This window comes from Boleophthalmus pectinirostris, unplaced genomic scaffold (assembly GCF_026225935.1).
Source record: "Boleophthalmus pectinirostris isolate CB_2022bp ecotype Guang Dong unplaced genomic scaffold, ASM2622593v1 HiC_scaffold_8, whole genome shotgun sequence".
Classification (NCBI taxonomy): Eukaryota; Metazoa; Chordata; class Actinopteri; order Gobiiformes; family Gobiidae; genus Boleophthalmus; species Boleophthalmus pectinirostris.
Window position 1 is genome coordinate 41,370,169 of NW_026571515.1, and position 14,707 is coordinate 41,384,875.

Genomic DNA, 14,707 nt, shown 5'->3' on the forward strand with positions numbered 1-14,707 from the left:
CCTTGGCCTTCTCTCAGTGTGCTTCTTAATGAAGTTTCAGGAAATGGATTTCACTTCACAGCTGTGCCATGTCAGGGGCAAGAAATGCCAAAAGTGCCAAGTTATTTTGGGTGTTTTTTGTTTGTTTGTTTGTTTGTGTGTTTACTACATTCAACATGTGCCATCCATAGTTTTAATGCTTGAAACTACAATCTAATTAATCACAAAAATAAAGGAGAAACATGAATGAAAAAGTGTCTCCAAACATTTCATTGGTAGTGTATGTCTAAAGTAAAATAATGAATTAACAAAACATCAGATCAAACTTTTGACTTTTCTTTTTTTTAATATTGTGTTTTCTTGGAAGAGACACTTCACTCTTGCTGCCTGTGTGAATGCAGATTTTGAGATAAAGATTTGAAGAGGTCAGAGGGGCCGATGGCACAGATTTGCTGCCTCACTTCTGTCTTCTCACCCCAGGGCATCTGGCACAATCGTGTGTGGTGTGAATGAATCATATATGGAACTGTAAAGAGATTTTGAGCATCTGGAAATGAGAGAGAGAATATTTGTATAAAAACCCTTGCTAAGTGTTCGAGAGTTTGAGTTTATTGTATTGTGCTGCTGGCCGTGTTCAGAGTCACGGTTGTTATTGATTTACATGTGTTTACAATTGTGTGAACAGAAATGCTCACCCAATAATCACAGAAGTTGGCCAGTTAGTGTAAAACTTTAAAGGTTGTCTAGGTACCTTTTCTTATAGAACAAAAGTCTGTTTTTTCATGATATCCATCCTTATTGTGAGTGAGCTTGCATCTCCACAATCCTGATTCATGCTTGTTTCCATGGTTATTTTGTTCCTCTGGCTGTAATATTCCAGAGTATGGCATATTTTACATTAATCTCCATGGAGAATGTCCTGAAGTATGGCTTTAACTTTCTGTTTCCCTGGAATTATGCAATTGATTTTTCACCTCCAGGAAGTTACTGTAGCTTTACATAAATGCAGGACAGATAGGTTTAATCACTGTTGTTTATTTAAATTACTTTTTGGCAAATAATTACGTGTCTGCATCTTGTATTTTTTCAGTAAAAAAATATATTTATATGAAGCATTTATATTTAAATAATTATATGACGTATTTACATTTGCTGCTGAATTTGCCGCTGAGTTTTCCTCACCTATGCTTACATATACTACTGATTTGGATTCCCATTATTCTGTTCTGATTTAGTTTTGACCTGTAAATAGCCTACTGCTCATTTCATTTTCATTTTGATATTTATTGATATTTTGTATGTATTAACATTATAGTCCTATTAATTTTACTTTTATTAAGTGCTGCACAGAATTATTATGAATACAATTGTTATTAATATTATCAGTTAATATCAATAGGCATATCTACAATTTGTAATTTTTCACCCTTCTTTGCCAGTGTCAATCACCAGATGTTTCTTACCTTGACAGTTTCTTACCATGGATGTTACTGATATTAGAAAAAGAAACAATAAATAGAATATCTGTAGTATTTAAAAAAAAAAAAAAGTGAAGCACTTACTACTTCTGCAAACCACAAGTCGAGAGATAGAGGTGGAGATAAGCAGGTGGCTGAAACCACCAGAAGGGTTACACAGTGCATGTTTTAATGGTGCTATATTACACTATTTTCTGATCTGTTATGATCGTATCTCCTCATCAAAATCATTGTGTTTTCTTTCCGTTCACACATGTTTAACACAGAAACCCTGCATATTTAGGATTTAGAAACATGTAGATGATTTACCAATCTCTGCTGAACTAAAGTTAGAAGATATCTGTTAACTTGGTAACTACCAGATGACATCACCGTGTGGAACAGAGAATTTTGAGCTTTGGAGATGTAGACAGACTAATAATAAATGATCATAAATGGTTTCTCAAACATGTCTAAATGAAACAAAATATAACTCCAGGTATGTGTCTGAGGAGGAAATCATAACATGGCTTAAAGCTCAAAAGAATCCATTTTGTGTAATATGGGACCTTTAATGAGAGTTGAGTACATTCTCGATATTCTCAAGTGATGTGAAGTGATGATTAGACATTTGTGTGATTGTGGTGGTCCCTCTTGTGCATGCTCTGTTTCACTCATTGGTAAATCTCCAAATACAGATTAGAGCTACAGAGGATTAAGGCTCCACACCTCCTCCCTCACATCTCCCACACTCCAGCCTGAGCTCATTCAAACCTGCTACCACCAGGAACTACATGAGATGGAACTTCCTCAAGATCGACCATAACTCGTGAGGACTACTGTTTTTTAAAGTTCTGCCTAATTCTTGTGTTTGGTGGATTATTCAAAGATGACATCCCGAAAGAGCAGCCGTTTGTCCCAGACACTGAAGTGCTCCACAGCCACAGCAGACAAACCTGGGCCCCCAGCGAAAGGAGCCTTCAGCCTGGACCGGAGCAAGGGCCCCCAAAGAGCCCATCACACCCCCACGGAAGAGCAGGGCAATGGGAGGAAGACCAAGGAGGAGCAGGCCAAGGACGAGCGGGACAAGAAGGACCAAGCCAAGGAGGATCAAACCAAAGAAACCAGAGAGGGCATTTCGATGGAGCCACAGCCCAAGCACGGCCTCCGGAATCTGGAGCAGTGTGGTCAGGGGCAGAAGAACGTCCCTCTCAGCGCCATGGTGATCACATGGAAACTGGGTTACATGGGTAAGTGCTGGAAAACCACAGCCTCCACAACAGCCTTGTTAGGCAGATGTTCTAGATAGGCCTGTCTTAGTATCAACTTACCACTTAATATATGAAAGTAAAACAATATATTTTAGGACCCAATATAATATAATTTCTTTGCATTTTGTAGTATTGTTGTAGTACACAATAATGTTTGAGCAGTAAAAGGTTGCATAAATGACTTCTATGGCTAGTTATTGGTGCACTCTGTTATTTACATGTTGAAGCTCAGGCTGTCTGAATGATACTGTCTATTTAAAAATAGGGTTATCTTGCATTATTATTATTATTGTATCAGTGGTATTATGTTTTAGCGCAGTATTTTACAGTAGTTTTCCTAATAGATCTTAAACTAAATGTAATTTAAAGTATTCAGTTTGGTTGTTGTCCAATTCTTGTTAATTTAGTTCAGATTCATCATTTAGTTTGAGTAATCATAATTTACTTAGTATTAACTTCTATATATTGGACTGTTATTGAAACTATAGATTTGCAATTAATCCAGAGATTAATGGAGAGAGCTGAAACAAAGTTCTGACTTTAAAGTGAAACTTTCTGGAAAATAGAACTTCAGAACATTCTCCATGGAAATTGATACATTCTATGCCAAACTGAAAGACTAGGAAATGCATCCCTATCCCATTCACAGTAAAGATGCATGTGTCGGTATGTTTTTCAGTGCTTTAAAAACAAAACAAAACATGCTTTCATTTAAAAATATATATATAAAAATTACAAATTATTGTGAATTTTATTTTTTTTTTGTCTTGTGTAATTGAAACAATGCTCTGCTTAATTCCATTCATGCCTTATTCTGTATACTTATTTGCTGTACTACTTTGCAAAGTGAGTGAGCACACTACACAGTTAAGCTGTATGTAGAACTTCTGGCGTTCAGTTTCCAGTGTCTGTTTATGGAAAATTGTCCATCTGGTGAGACAGAGTGAGCAGTTCCACAGCTTTGTTTTCCTGGTGTGATCCTCGTGTGATCCTGGCCTGATCTCGTGTGCAACAGCCTGGACATGGGGCCATCTGTGCTCCTCACTTGGGTGTGGTGGACACATATGGCCCTGGGATTAGCCTTGGCTCGGCGAGCTCCTGATGGACTCCTGACCTACATGCCGCTAAAGGGCCTGTGCTGATGGGGTAAACAATTCAACGCATCTCTACATGCTGCATATTAGTGGTGACAATAGTGGTCCATAGACAGTGTTCAGACAATATCTTTGAAATATAGCTGCAAGCGGCGATGATCGGCCCTCGCGCGCGCCAACGCTGCGCCCCACAAAACACCACACCCCACACTAAGCCTAATAACCCCAAGCTTAAACCTAACCCTGAGTTTTTAAATTGAGACCATGTCACAAATGTGGGTACCAAATTTTGTATATCTATGACAAATTTTAAAAAATGTTATTTTTCCATACAAATTTTCTAGGGGGCACTATTGCACCCATTTTTCTTAGATCAATGTGTTCATAGTTGGGGTGTGAACCCACGATTAAAATTTGAGTGAAATCGGCCAAAGTTTGTACGACTGGGTGATTTTACCAATGGAATAACATGGAGAGTCATCGCTATGGCAACACTATAAAAATTATGGCATGGGTGTCATTGACGTTTTGGATCAGGACGCCAAAACTTAATTTTGTGCAAAATTTCAGAAATTTTTGAAAAACAAATATTTTTCTCCCATATTAAATTTTGTTTCAATCTATAGGGGGCGCTAATGTACCAAATTCATGTTTTTAACATTAAGTAGCTTTAAGGCCAACAGTTTAACAATAGTTTCAAATTTCATTGAAATCGGAGTTTGTTTGAGCAAATGGGAACAACTTGTAAATCTCCAAAATTGTGTGCATTTTTTGTTGCTTCACTGCTCAGAGACTTTTTGATTTTCCACGTCTTGAGATAATGTGGACCAAATTTGAGCTCGTTTGGGTGAACGCCCTCGGAGGAGTTCGTAAAAGCTTAGCAAACTTTAATTCAATATTGCTGCCTCCTGGTGGAGCGCACGGTGTTGGCATAATAATATTTTTCCTTGTCTTGTCATGATCGACTTTGTGTCAAATTTCATGATTCTACATGCAAATTATTTTTGCCCTCATTCATATTCCTTAATGCATTTTTGAGTTGTTTGGGGGCGCTGACGAGACATTTAATTTATTTTTGAAAAACACAAATAGCCAAAAGTTAGAGAAGCACGAGTTTTACCAGATGGCAAAATTTCAGGACTTTTCATCATTGTTTAGTGGGTGAAAAATGGGTGAGTTGGTTCGGAGAAAAGTAATAATAAATATAGCCGCAAGCGGCAATGATCGGCCCTCGCGCACGCCTACTCCGCTCCCCGTAAACGGCGTGCCCCTCAGAATGCCTTGCCCTCAGAACGCAGCGCCCTGCACTAACGTTAATAACCCTAAATTTAAATCTAATCTTTTTTGTAATCCTAACCACAGACCCAACCCTAACTCTAACTCTTAACCTAACCCATTCATGTTTCAAAATTTTTGCATGTTGGTTAGGAGAAAAATAATAATATAAGAAATAGGGACGGGCATTCGATGAAATTTTCTTAATCGATCGTTGGAAGAATTAACGATCAATTATTGATTAATCATTAACGTTTTTATATTAAAATGATCATCATTATTGTTACTATCTGCACCAATCTGCATAAATAAATTCAACTTTACGACATATAAACCATAACGACTCTAGAGCCACATCAGCCCGTTTGAGATTAGAATGTGTTTAATTCAGTTTTGCGCATATATAAAACATATATATATATATATATATATATATATATATGTATATATACATATATATATATGTATGTGCATGTGCATACTCATATGATATTTGCATTCATATTATTTTATATATAAGATAAAATAAGGTATATGCCTTTATTAGTACAGTGGGGAAATTCATTTGCACGTCAATTCAAAAACAGGAGATGATGATAATTGCTTAAAAATGGAAATAGTTAAATGACACATGTTCAGTGTTAACGCATATAAATATATATATATATATATATATATATATATAGTTTTTCTTTTTGGTCATTTAAATATTGATGGGCAAATGAGACGGAGCTCCGGAGCACGTCTCGTTCTTTCTGAAGCACTGCCTCGGAGCTCGTCTTGCAGCAGCTGCTCACGTGACCAAAGTGTATCGAAGTGTTTCATTGGCTCGGCGAATGTTCCGCTCTGCGATTGGTTCAGAGCTTCAGAGTGTTCAGCGCACTTCCGTGGTTTGACAAGCGCTAAACTGCTACAGTATAAAAGATGCACCAATATTTCTTAAAAATGTTGGGTAGTGAGGAGGATTGTGACTTTTGCCGACTTTTGGCATTTGTTTCATTTTCGATGGCATCTACAAGTGGAAAAAAGTGATCCATGGTTTGGGATCACTTTGATCTAATTCCACCTAACAAGGAAACACCTGTTTTCTTATTACAGCTGCTATTTATGTTGCTCTTTACATATTATTTTAAATCATCATTATTATTGTTGTTGTTGGTACGGTGTCGCTCTGCACACAAGTATTGTCTTACACTAACAATATCGATGCTGAGACACCTGCATGCCAATGGTTAAATTTGTCCACTAGAGGTCAGTGTTTTTCTGAGGCCTCAGACACGTCCAACCATTTGAGACAATATTGCGACTGAGGTGTCAATGATTCACGAGGCTCCATTCGCCCATCACTACATTTAAATGATTAGACACACTGCTTCTCTTTTCTGTGTCACTCCAGCACCTCTCCCCCTCTCCCCCTCTGCTACTGGTCTGTACGTGCAGAGGGACACAGCCAGAGAAGGAGCTCTCTCTTTTATTCTCACTTTAAATAAAGTTATGGATCAAGAAGGCCTAAATATCTCTTTGTGGCTATTTTTCAAACAGTGTTCAAGTGTGAAAAACACTGCATGATCAATGCCATCCAATGCATATTTAATTATATTATTTTGAGATCTTTTTAACCAACTTTACAACTGATTATTTTTGTCAGTACTGGCCTTGTCACAGGAAATCAAAACTGGGACAGAGTGTGTCTTTCACCAGCTACAGCTGATGAAAGACACACAATTTTGCAGAGCTTGAGCAAGACCCTTCAATGTCTGTGCCAAATATAAAGACGGAGGATAAAAAAATATGTTCCTAAGTACGCACAGTCTTGTGGAATGTTTTATTTATTTTTTTCTGATACCCTGAGTCTTCCCTTCCTCTGCTCCCTGTGCAAAGTCACTCCCCCTACAGAGCACTATCACAACTGCATCCCACTAATGAACTACTGTGCATCAGTTTGTGAAGTTCTTGTGCAGTTTTGTATCATGTTTTTGTTTATTTATGAAGAATTGTTGTGTCGGAGCATGGGTGATGCAGACTTGTGGGCTGAGCATTGAACAGAATCTTACAGCTAACTGTAAGGAGGGTTCAAATAGGGTCCGTGAGAGATCACTAAAATACTCAAACATGCATGGATGACATCTAAAACCTCTTCAGACATGTTTTTAATGAGGAAACTAAGTGGTAGAAACATGGTAGAAAGCTGTAATTTTATTTTTTTTTTTTGCATAATACCCCCTCTTCAAGTTAATTTTATTGCTAAAAAATAATTCTATCAGTATTACCTGTTTGTAGAGATGAAATGTAAGCTCCAGTTTTCCCTTTTATAAATACTAACCAGTAAATAAGTGAAGGAAATATGAGAGATTTATGTTTTGATGATCATTAATACACAATGCTTCCTTTAAGTGTCTAAAGATTGTTTCAAAAATAGCAGTGAAAAGCATAATAGCTCCTGGTTCTAAACTCTTAAAACCTGCTCTAGGCTCTGTTTCATGTGATGCTGGTGGAACAGGGCGTGTTTTGTTCTCACTGCTCACATGTGGCTGATGGTGCTGAGAGAGGATTATGGATGGCCTTTTCACCTTTACCTTATGGAAAACATATCTGAACTTGTATGTTTTATTTCATACATGGGAACAGTATGTTGCGTGTCAAATTTGTGTTTGTTTCTCAAGTGTTCAAAATGTTTTGGTCCTCAGAAAGTGCTCCATTCAGCCATCTTCACCTGACTGTAATATATAAATATTATGTTTCAGAGAGCAGGAAGAACATTTTAAGTTTTTCAACACTTGTTTTTGGAGAAAAACATCTACTATCACACAGTATCATGTCCTGTTTTACAAAACACATAAAAACATAAAAGCCATTATTATTTACATATATTTTATTGCATTTGAAAATGACATGAATTTTCTGGAACAGTTTGAATTTATAATATATCCATGTTTATCCACTGCAACTGTTATGCTTATTTCAAACTAGTCAGTGCATTCAAAGCAGTGGTAAGAAACTTTGCGTGTGTGGGACTTGCATCTGTGTTTCCCACATTTGCAGCAGGTTGTACCTGTTTTGCAGTCCTTTTTTCAGGGCAGACTTTGCATCTCCTCTTCTGTGCCCTTGGGTTGATTTCTTTTGTGACCAGACCCGTTTTGATCAGGGCCAGGTTCAGAGCTCTGCACTGCCCTTACCAACGCTGCTGAAGCTGCTGTGTGGGGAAGCTGGTGTCACCTTTGCATACAAGGAGTCACAAGGGCCTTTCCAAGCTCCTCCGAATAAGAACCTCCTCCAGTTCCTCCTGCTTGCCCTCCAGGTCAGGTTCAGCTCACTTCATAAAGACATTGTAGGTTAATATGTCACGAGAGGCCAGCGGGAGGTTCTGCTCTTGCAGCTGTGTGTGCCTGTTACTTTGTCAATGGCATTGTAGTCAAGGACGATGACTGATGATGATGGTGGAGTTCCCGAGAGTTCACCTATGCAGCCATATGTAATGTGCTCATAAGGATGACATTCTTGTTCTTCTTCTGCATGTATGAGACAACTGTGATGTCCTAACTGAAAGCAAACTTACAAGAAAAGATCTCTCTCCCACTTGACTGACTTGTGTTTCCTATGTGCACCATAAACAGGATGATCACTCATTTCACTGTTTTGAGATTCCCCTGACATGACCCTTCAAAAACCAACAGGCGTCTGTCTCTGGGAACCTGGGGCATGGGGGAATCTCAAAACAGTGAACTCTTGAACTCTGTCGCCTCTGTCCCCTAAAAAAAATACACACAAACATGGTTTGCACAGTTTCACAGTTTCAAGATTCCCTAAAACTTCCATTTTGCTTCATTTGACCTGCACTGATAGAGCTAAAATCCATTTCAATAGATATGGGTCAAAATTGACCCGAAACAACCTCAGTGTCCTAAAATTTGTAGCACCTGTACAAAAATATAAAATTGTAAGATATTTTAATTTTTGTGTATTTTGGCAAAATTTAGGAAAAGTGATGAAATGTCAGGATCAGAGAATGACGCTTAGTGTATTTTTACTACTGCTGAATGTCAAAACGGGTCAAATTTGACCAAACAGTATGTAAGGGCTAATTGTGAAAGGTATCAACACCGTGGGCCATCCTCATCTCAAGTTATCACCATGAATAGGCCTGTAACGATAACAGATTTTGCTGGACGATTAATTGACCAACAATTTATTGCGATAAACGATAATATTGACATTTTGAGACCAATTTCAACTAATATAATGACCATGGAATAAAAATGCAAATACATCCTCTCAATGATCAATAAACCTTACTTCCTAAAGAACATTTAACACAGGAAGTGTAAGACAACCAAAAACAACAGGCCTAAATAAAACAGACTTAACATAGGACTAGTCTAATGTGTCTGGCTCACAGCGAGGACTTGTTCACAAAAATGCACTTGAATAAACCACTGCTGAACCACACACAACCAAAGCAATAAATAAAATGGATTATTAAGTGTCTGTAACAAAATTGCCCTTAAAAGTGATTTTAGTCACTGACTTACATTGGAATATTGTGTCTTGTCTCTCTGTGGCTGCTGCTGTGGCCTCGTCATTTTGGTCTTGAAGTGTTTGTATTAACCTGAGACACAGGATGTTATTTCTCTATGCGGGAGCCTCTGTCCTGTCTGTATCGTGTCGGTTCAGTTTCGGGATTTCGGGCTCAGGATTTCGGGCTCTACCGGGTGCTAGGCTAGTTCTGTTGCGACAGAAAGAGAGAGAGAGTGAGGAAAACAAACAACTGCAAATAGAATTGATCGTGGCTGGAAAAGTTATCGAGCTTGTTAAAAGTTATTGTACGATTAACCGATTTATTGATTATCGTTACAGGCCTAACCATGAACTCATAAAACATGTATAAAGCATGTAGAACTTTATACACAACTCACTGCACATCAACCAAAAAAACTTTACAGCACTGTATTAATGGACCAAGGAACATACAAACTAATCGTGATGCTATGTAGCCAATCAAATCTGTGCATTCAAGGTCGCTCTGAATGTGGACACAGAGGAAAGAGGATTTGAGAGATCTGTTGAAAAATGTATTGAGACTAAGACAAGATGTGAAAGCTAAAGAAAAAGGGAAACTCAAGCTGCTATTGTTTTTTGTTTGTTTGTTTGTTTTTTTCTGAAATTAAGCACTTTGTTTTTAGATGCACAATGTAGCCATTTTATTTATTTTCTCTAATTAATTTTAATCTGCATCCCTATATCTAATGTCATCATAAACATGCCTGGAGCTGTGTTTTCTTGTTTCACATGTTTAACACATAAACCCTGCATTTTTAGGCTAAGCTCTTCACTCAAACAGAAAGTTACCTTGTAATGTCATAGGGTAATAGAGGTAGTGCTCCACTGTGTTTTTAAACTCCATACACCTTCACTATAATTATTTGGATAATTTCAGCACTGAAAATGCCAATCTCAGCTGAACTACAGTAAAGGTCAAAGGTAGCTGTAAACTTAAAGAACTACTGCTTCATGACATCACAAGATGAACAGAACATTTTGAGCTTTGAACATGTAAGAAGACCAATAATAAAGTGTTACTTCTTCTCCTCTGTCACCTCCCTCCCCTCTCTCTCTTACCTCTCCTCCCCCTTCCCTGTCTACACTATCCTCTCTTTCTCACTTTGTGTTTTTTGTCTCCTCTCCCTCACCACTCCTTCCCTCTCTCCCCACTCTCCCCACTCTCTACCCTCTCTCTTCCCTCTCCCCTCTCTTTCCCCTCTGTCTCCCCTCTTTGTCCTTTCTCTCCCCTCTCCTCCCCAACTCCTTTTTTCCCTTCTCTCCTCTCTCTCTACTCTGCCCTCTCCCTTCTGCTGTCTGTATGTCCACAGTGGAGAAGTGCATGAGCTCCATGCAGATGGGCACTCAGATGATGAAGCTTCGTGGCGGCTCCAAAGGCCTGGTGCGCTTCTACTTCCTGGACGACCACAAATCCTGCATCCGCTGGAGGCCATCGCGCAAGAGTGAGAAGGCCAAGAGTGAGTTGTCCAACCAGGATTTACACTACTACTACAGCAGTCACAGTAATCACAATCAATATTTGAATGCTGGGAATTAGGGACCAATTTACCATCTGAAATGTTTCCATTGGGGTTGTTGTATGAGTTTTAGGGATGGGATGAGATCAAATTGCCTCTAGACTCTGCGCTTACGGGAAAAACGATCTCGCAAGATTTTATTTTTTCTGTCTTTACATTTGGCAGGTTTGCTAGCTTCACCTGACAGATTTTACACTGAACCTCTTTGTCATTTAACAAAGTAAATAACGACCATACGGAACTTTTACTTGCTTCTGCATTGCTAATGCCACGCGATAAGTTTTCTTCTTCTGTTATTCCGGAGCAGCCTCTACACTCGGCCTAGTCTACCGCGCCTAGGGAGTTTTACAGTCTGTTAGCGCCACCTTCTGGCCGAATGCCGTACATGAACTATTGGTTAGGAAACGTCTTTATTCGAAATTACTATTTGATATTCGAACGTATGACTAATATTCGACTATTCGAAATCATGTCTCATCCCTAGGATGTTGTAGTGATAGGACAATAACCTTTGCTAAAGTTTGCATAAAAAGATGGAGAAAAACTGTAATGAAATATACCTGTGTCTAATTCACACTCATGGTTCATTCAGACCAGAACATCAAGGCGTCCAGTTTACATTCAAAGCCCATGCGGACTTGTGTGTAGGGTGTCCTGGGTTTTTTGCGGCGTGTCTTCAGGCGTCAGTGCAACCGCCGAGCTGATCGCCAGGACTAAACCAGGTCTAAACCAGGTCTAAACCAGGTCTAAACCAGGTCTACACCAGGACTTATCCAGGACTTATCCAGGACTAAACCAGGTCTAAACCAGGACTAAACCAGGACTTATCCAGGACTAAACCAGGTCTAAACCAGTGCCATTACCAGAGTATAAATCTATACACGCTGCCATCGCCGCCGTTCACCTCTGCTGATGTCGGGGGCATCTAAACTTAAATACAAAGGCGTCCAGGGCGTTTTTTGACGCTGTGGTCTGAACGCAGCATAAGGGAGCTCTTGGCTAGTTTGGGTTGCTTGAGCAGTTTTAAGTTAGTAAGCATTAGCACCGACACACAAAGACCTACCTCATTTGTAAAGTGTTGAACTTGTTGGCAGTGACATCCCCCCGCAGCTTCCTGTCCACTGCCTGATCTGCCGGGATTGATTTATTTATAGTGCAACTCTGCAAACATTTCATAGAGCTAGAAGGGAGACTGGAACTACTCACTACTACAGGTAGGAATGTTATTGAAAAATGTATAATATTGCTAATTTTGTTTGGAGATATGGAAAATTAGAACATCAATTATTTTATTATATATGATATATTATTATAACAGCTATATAATAATAACAATAACAATAATCATAACAATGAAGAGTATAATCCTGTATTTATTTATTTATTTTTTGTGCAATATTTGATCCTCAGTCAACCCAATCTTTTTTTTTTTTCAATATTGTCTGAATATTTTTTGCAATACTGCCAACCCCATGTTTCTAAGATTGTGATGGTTTACAGATTTTTCATTCCAAAGATCATACCTTATCTCTTGCTTAGAGCCCCGTGCCCCACACTTGCACTAGAGCTAAGATTGGAGGCAGGATAGGGCCTTATATGTTTAATTCATAAATCCTGATGAAGCTCCGTTCACATTTGTGTGTGTGCAGTCTCCATTGACTCTGTGCGGGAGGTGTGCGAGGGGAAGCAGTCGGAGATCTTCCAGCGTTACTCGGAGGGCAGCTTTGACCCAAATTGCTGCTTCAGCCTGTACCACGGAGAGCACATGCAGAGCCTGGACCTGGTGTGTGGCTCTGCGGAGGACGCTCGTACCTGGATCACCGGCCTCAAGTACTTGATGGCCGGCATCAGCGACGAGGACAGCCTGGCCAAGAGGCAGCGCACACGAGACCAATATCCTTTCACTGCACTCCACTGTTGCTTTAAACTTTGAGGAGTTAGTTCTCCTGAGTCTACAAATCTAAACACACGGTTATCACGTTGAAGCACTAAGTAACTTATCTGGTCAGGGATTCCTACTTTGCTACCCTTTTCTTGTCACCATGGAGACACAATATGATATTAAACTTGTTTATCTTGCATTTATTCAATCACAGGTGTTCTTTTTGTTCTAAAAATACCTTACTGTCAGTGGGATTGTCTCTCTACAAATGTGTCCTGTAACTTGGCCTGTACTGTCACCTGCTAGTCTTCATGGAAATGGAGATTAGATTGATGCCATACTGTGGTACATAAAAAGCAAAGCACTGATATTACCCTGGAGCTGGAGAGATATACCAATATAATTATTAAAATAGTTCAGGTCTATCCTGCACCTGATCAATGGTGAATGTACTGCCCATGTTTTCCTTTACTGTAGCACGTGGCTGAAGCAAACCTTCACTGAGGCGGATAAGAACGGAGACGGCAGCCTGAGCATCAGCGAGGTCCTCCAGCTGCTGCACAAACTCAATGTGAACCTGCCACGCCAGAAGGTCAAGCAGATGTTCAAGGTAACACCACCACTTTACTCAACCAGGTTCTGCTCTGTCTCATAAAGAGAAGGAGCAAGCAAAGAAAACAACCTGGTCAGCAGTAGTGTAGTAGTGATAGACAAATTATAAAGATAAGAGAAGATAAAGACAAGATCTACTTAGATTCCCAGTGGAAATCACCCATCTAAAAGGAGATCCAATGAAAGACTGAGAGTGGAAAGAGGTTGGCCATGTGTCAGGATGCCCTGATGCTTATGAATTGTAGATGCTCTGTGCGTTGTATTTTGCATGCTGTCCCCCTGAGACAACAACCAAGCAACACCTGTGTCATGGAACAAAGCAGTGAGGAAAAAAGAATGTATATATGACCTGTGAGATGACATTGTGGAAAAAAACAAACAAACAAAACATTCAAATATAATAAAATAGAGAAGTCTAAAGTGGTTTGGATTGGTCCTGTGTGCATCAGTCTTAAGGTGTGTGCACAGCAAAGGAGTTTTTATGCCATAATAAACCTGGCTTCCTTTGTGAACCTGTTACGGCTGTTGGTCGGGTCACAGCTCAACAAATGGTTAAAGTGCAACAGCCAATCAGAGCAGCCAGACAACGTCAGGCAGCTGTTTCTGTGATGGCTTTTGAAGTACATTACCAGTGAGTTTGAGCATACTTTTTCATTTATGTTTCTTCTTTATTTCCACACTACTGCTCTGGCCTTTACAAGCAAACTTAGGTATTGTTTTCCTGTTTGATCACATGACTCTTGTGCTGTCCTCCACTTGTAGCAACTCTTTTATGAAAACAACATGCCTGTGGTGTTGCGGCCCTCCATGTGAGTGTGAGACAAATGTCCTTATGTCTGTGAACAGTGCTTTCCCAGTGTAGTCATTTACCAAATCAGAAACTATTCCAGTGCTGTAAATAGCCAGTATGAATTCCATTGCAGTGATGCTGATGGTGTATGTAGCTGTTGTCAAGAGGTTAACAATGCCAAAACTGTATTTTTTACATGTAACCTTAACTAGACATAAGCACAAATATTATATGAAGTTGTGCTCAAGCCACATTACTATTTTACTCTCTAGC

At 39.3% G+C, this 14,707-nt stretch overlaps 1 protein-coding gene across 1 annotated transcript in view; it reads left to right on the forward strand.

Moving 5' to 3' along the window:
• Positions 1 to 2,448: 2,448 nt before the first annotated feature.
• Positions 2,449 to 14,707, forward strand: part of plch2a (phospholipase C, eta 2a) — a 53,450-nt gene continuing 41,191 nt past the window's right edge. The window contains exons 1-4 of the mRNA XM_055166212.1: positions 2,449 to 2,686; positions 10,944 to 11,090; positions 12,800 to 13,043; positions 13,513 to 13,642. Coding sequence (XP_055022187.1) covers positions 2,578 to 2,686; positions 10,944 to 11,090; positions 12,800 to 13,043; positions 13,513 to 13,642 — 630 coding nt within the window. The 5' untranslated portion in view covers positions 2,449 to 2,577. The remainder of the gene's footprint in view (positions 2,687 to 10,943; positions 11,091 to 12,799; positions 13,044 to 13,512; positions 13,643 to 14,707) is intronic.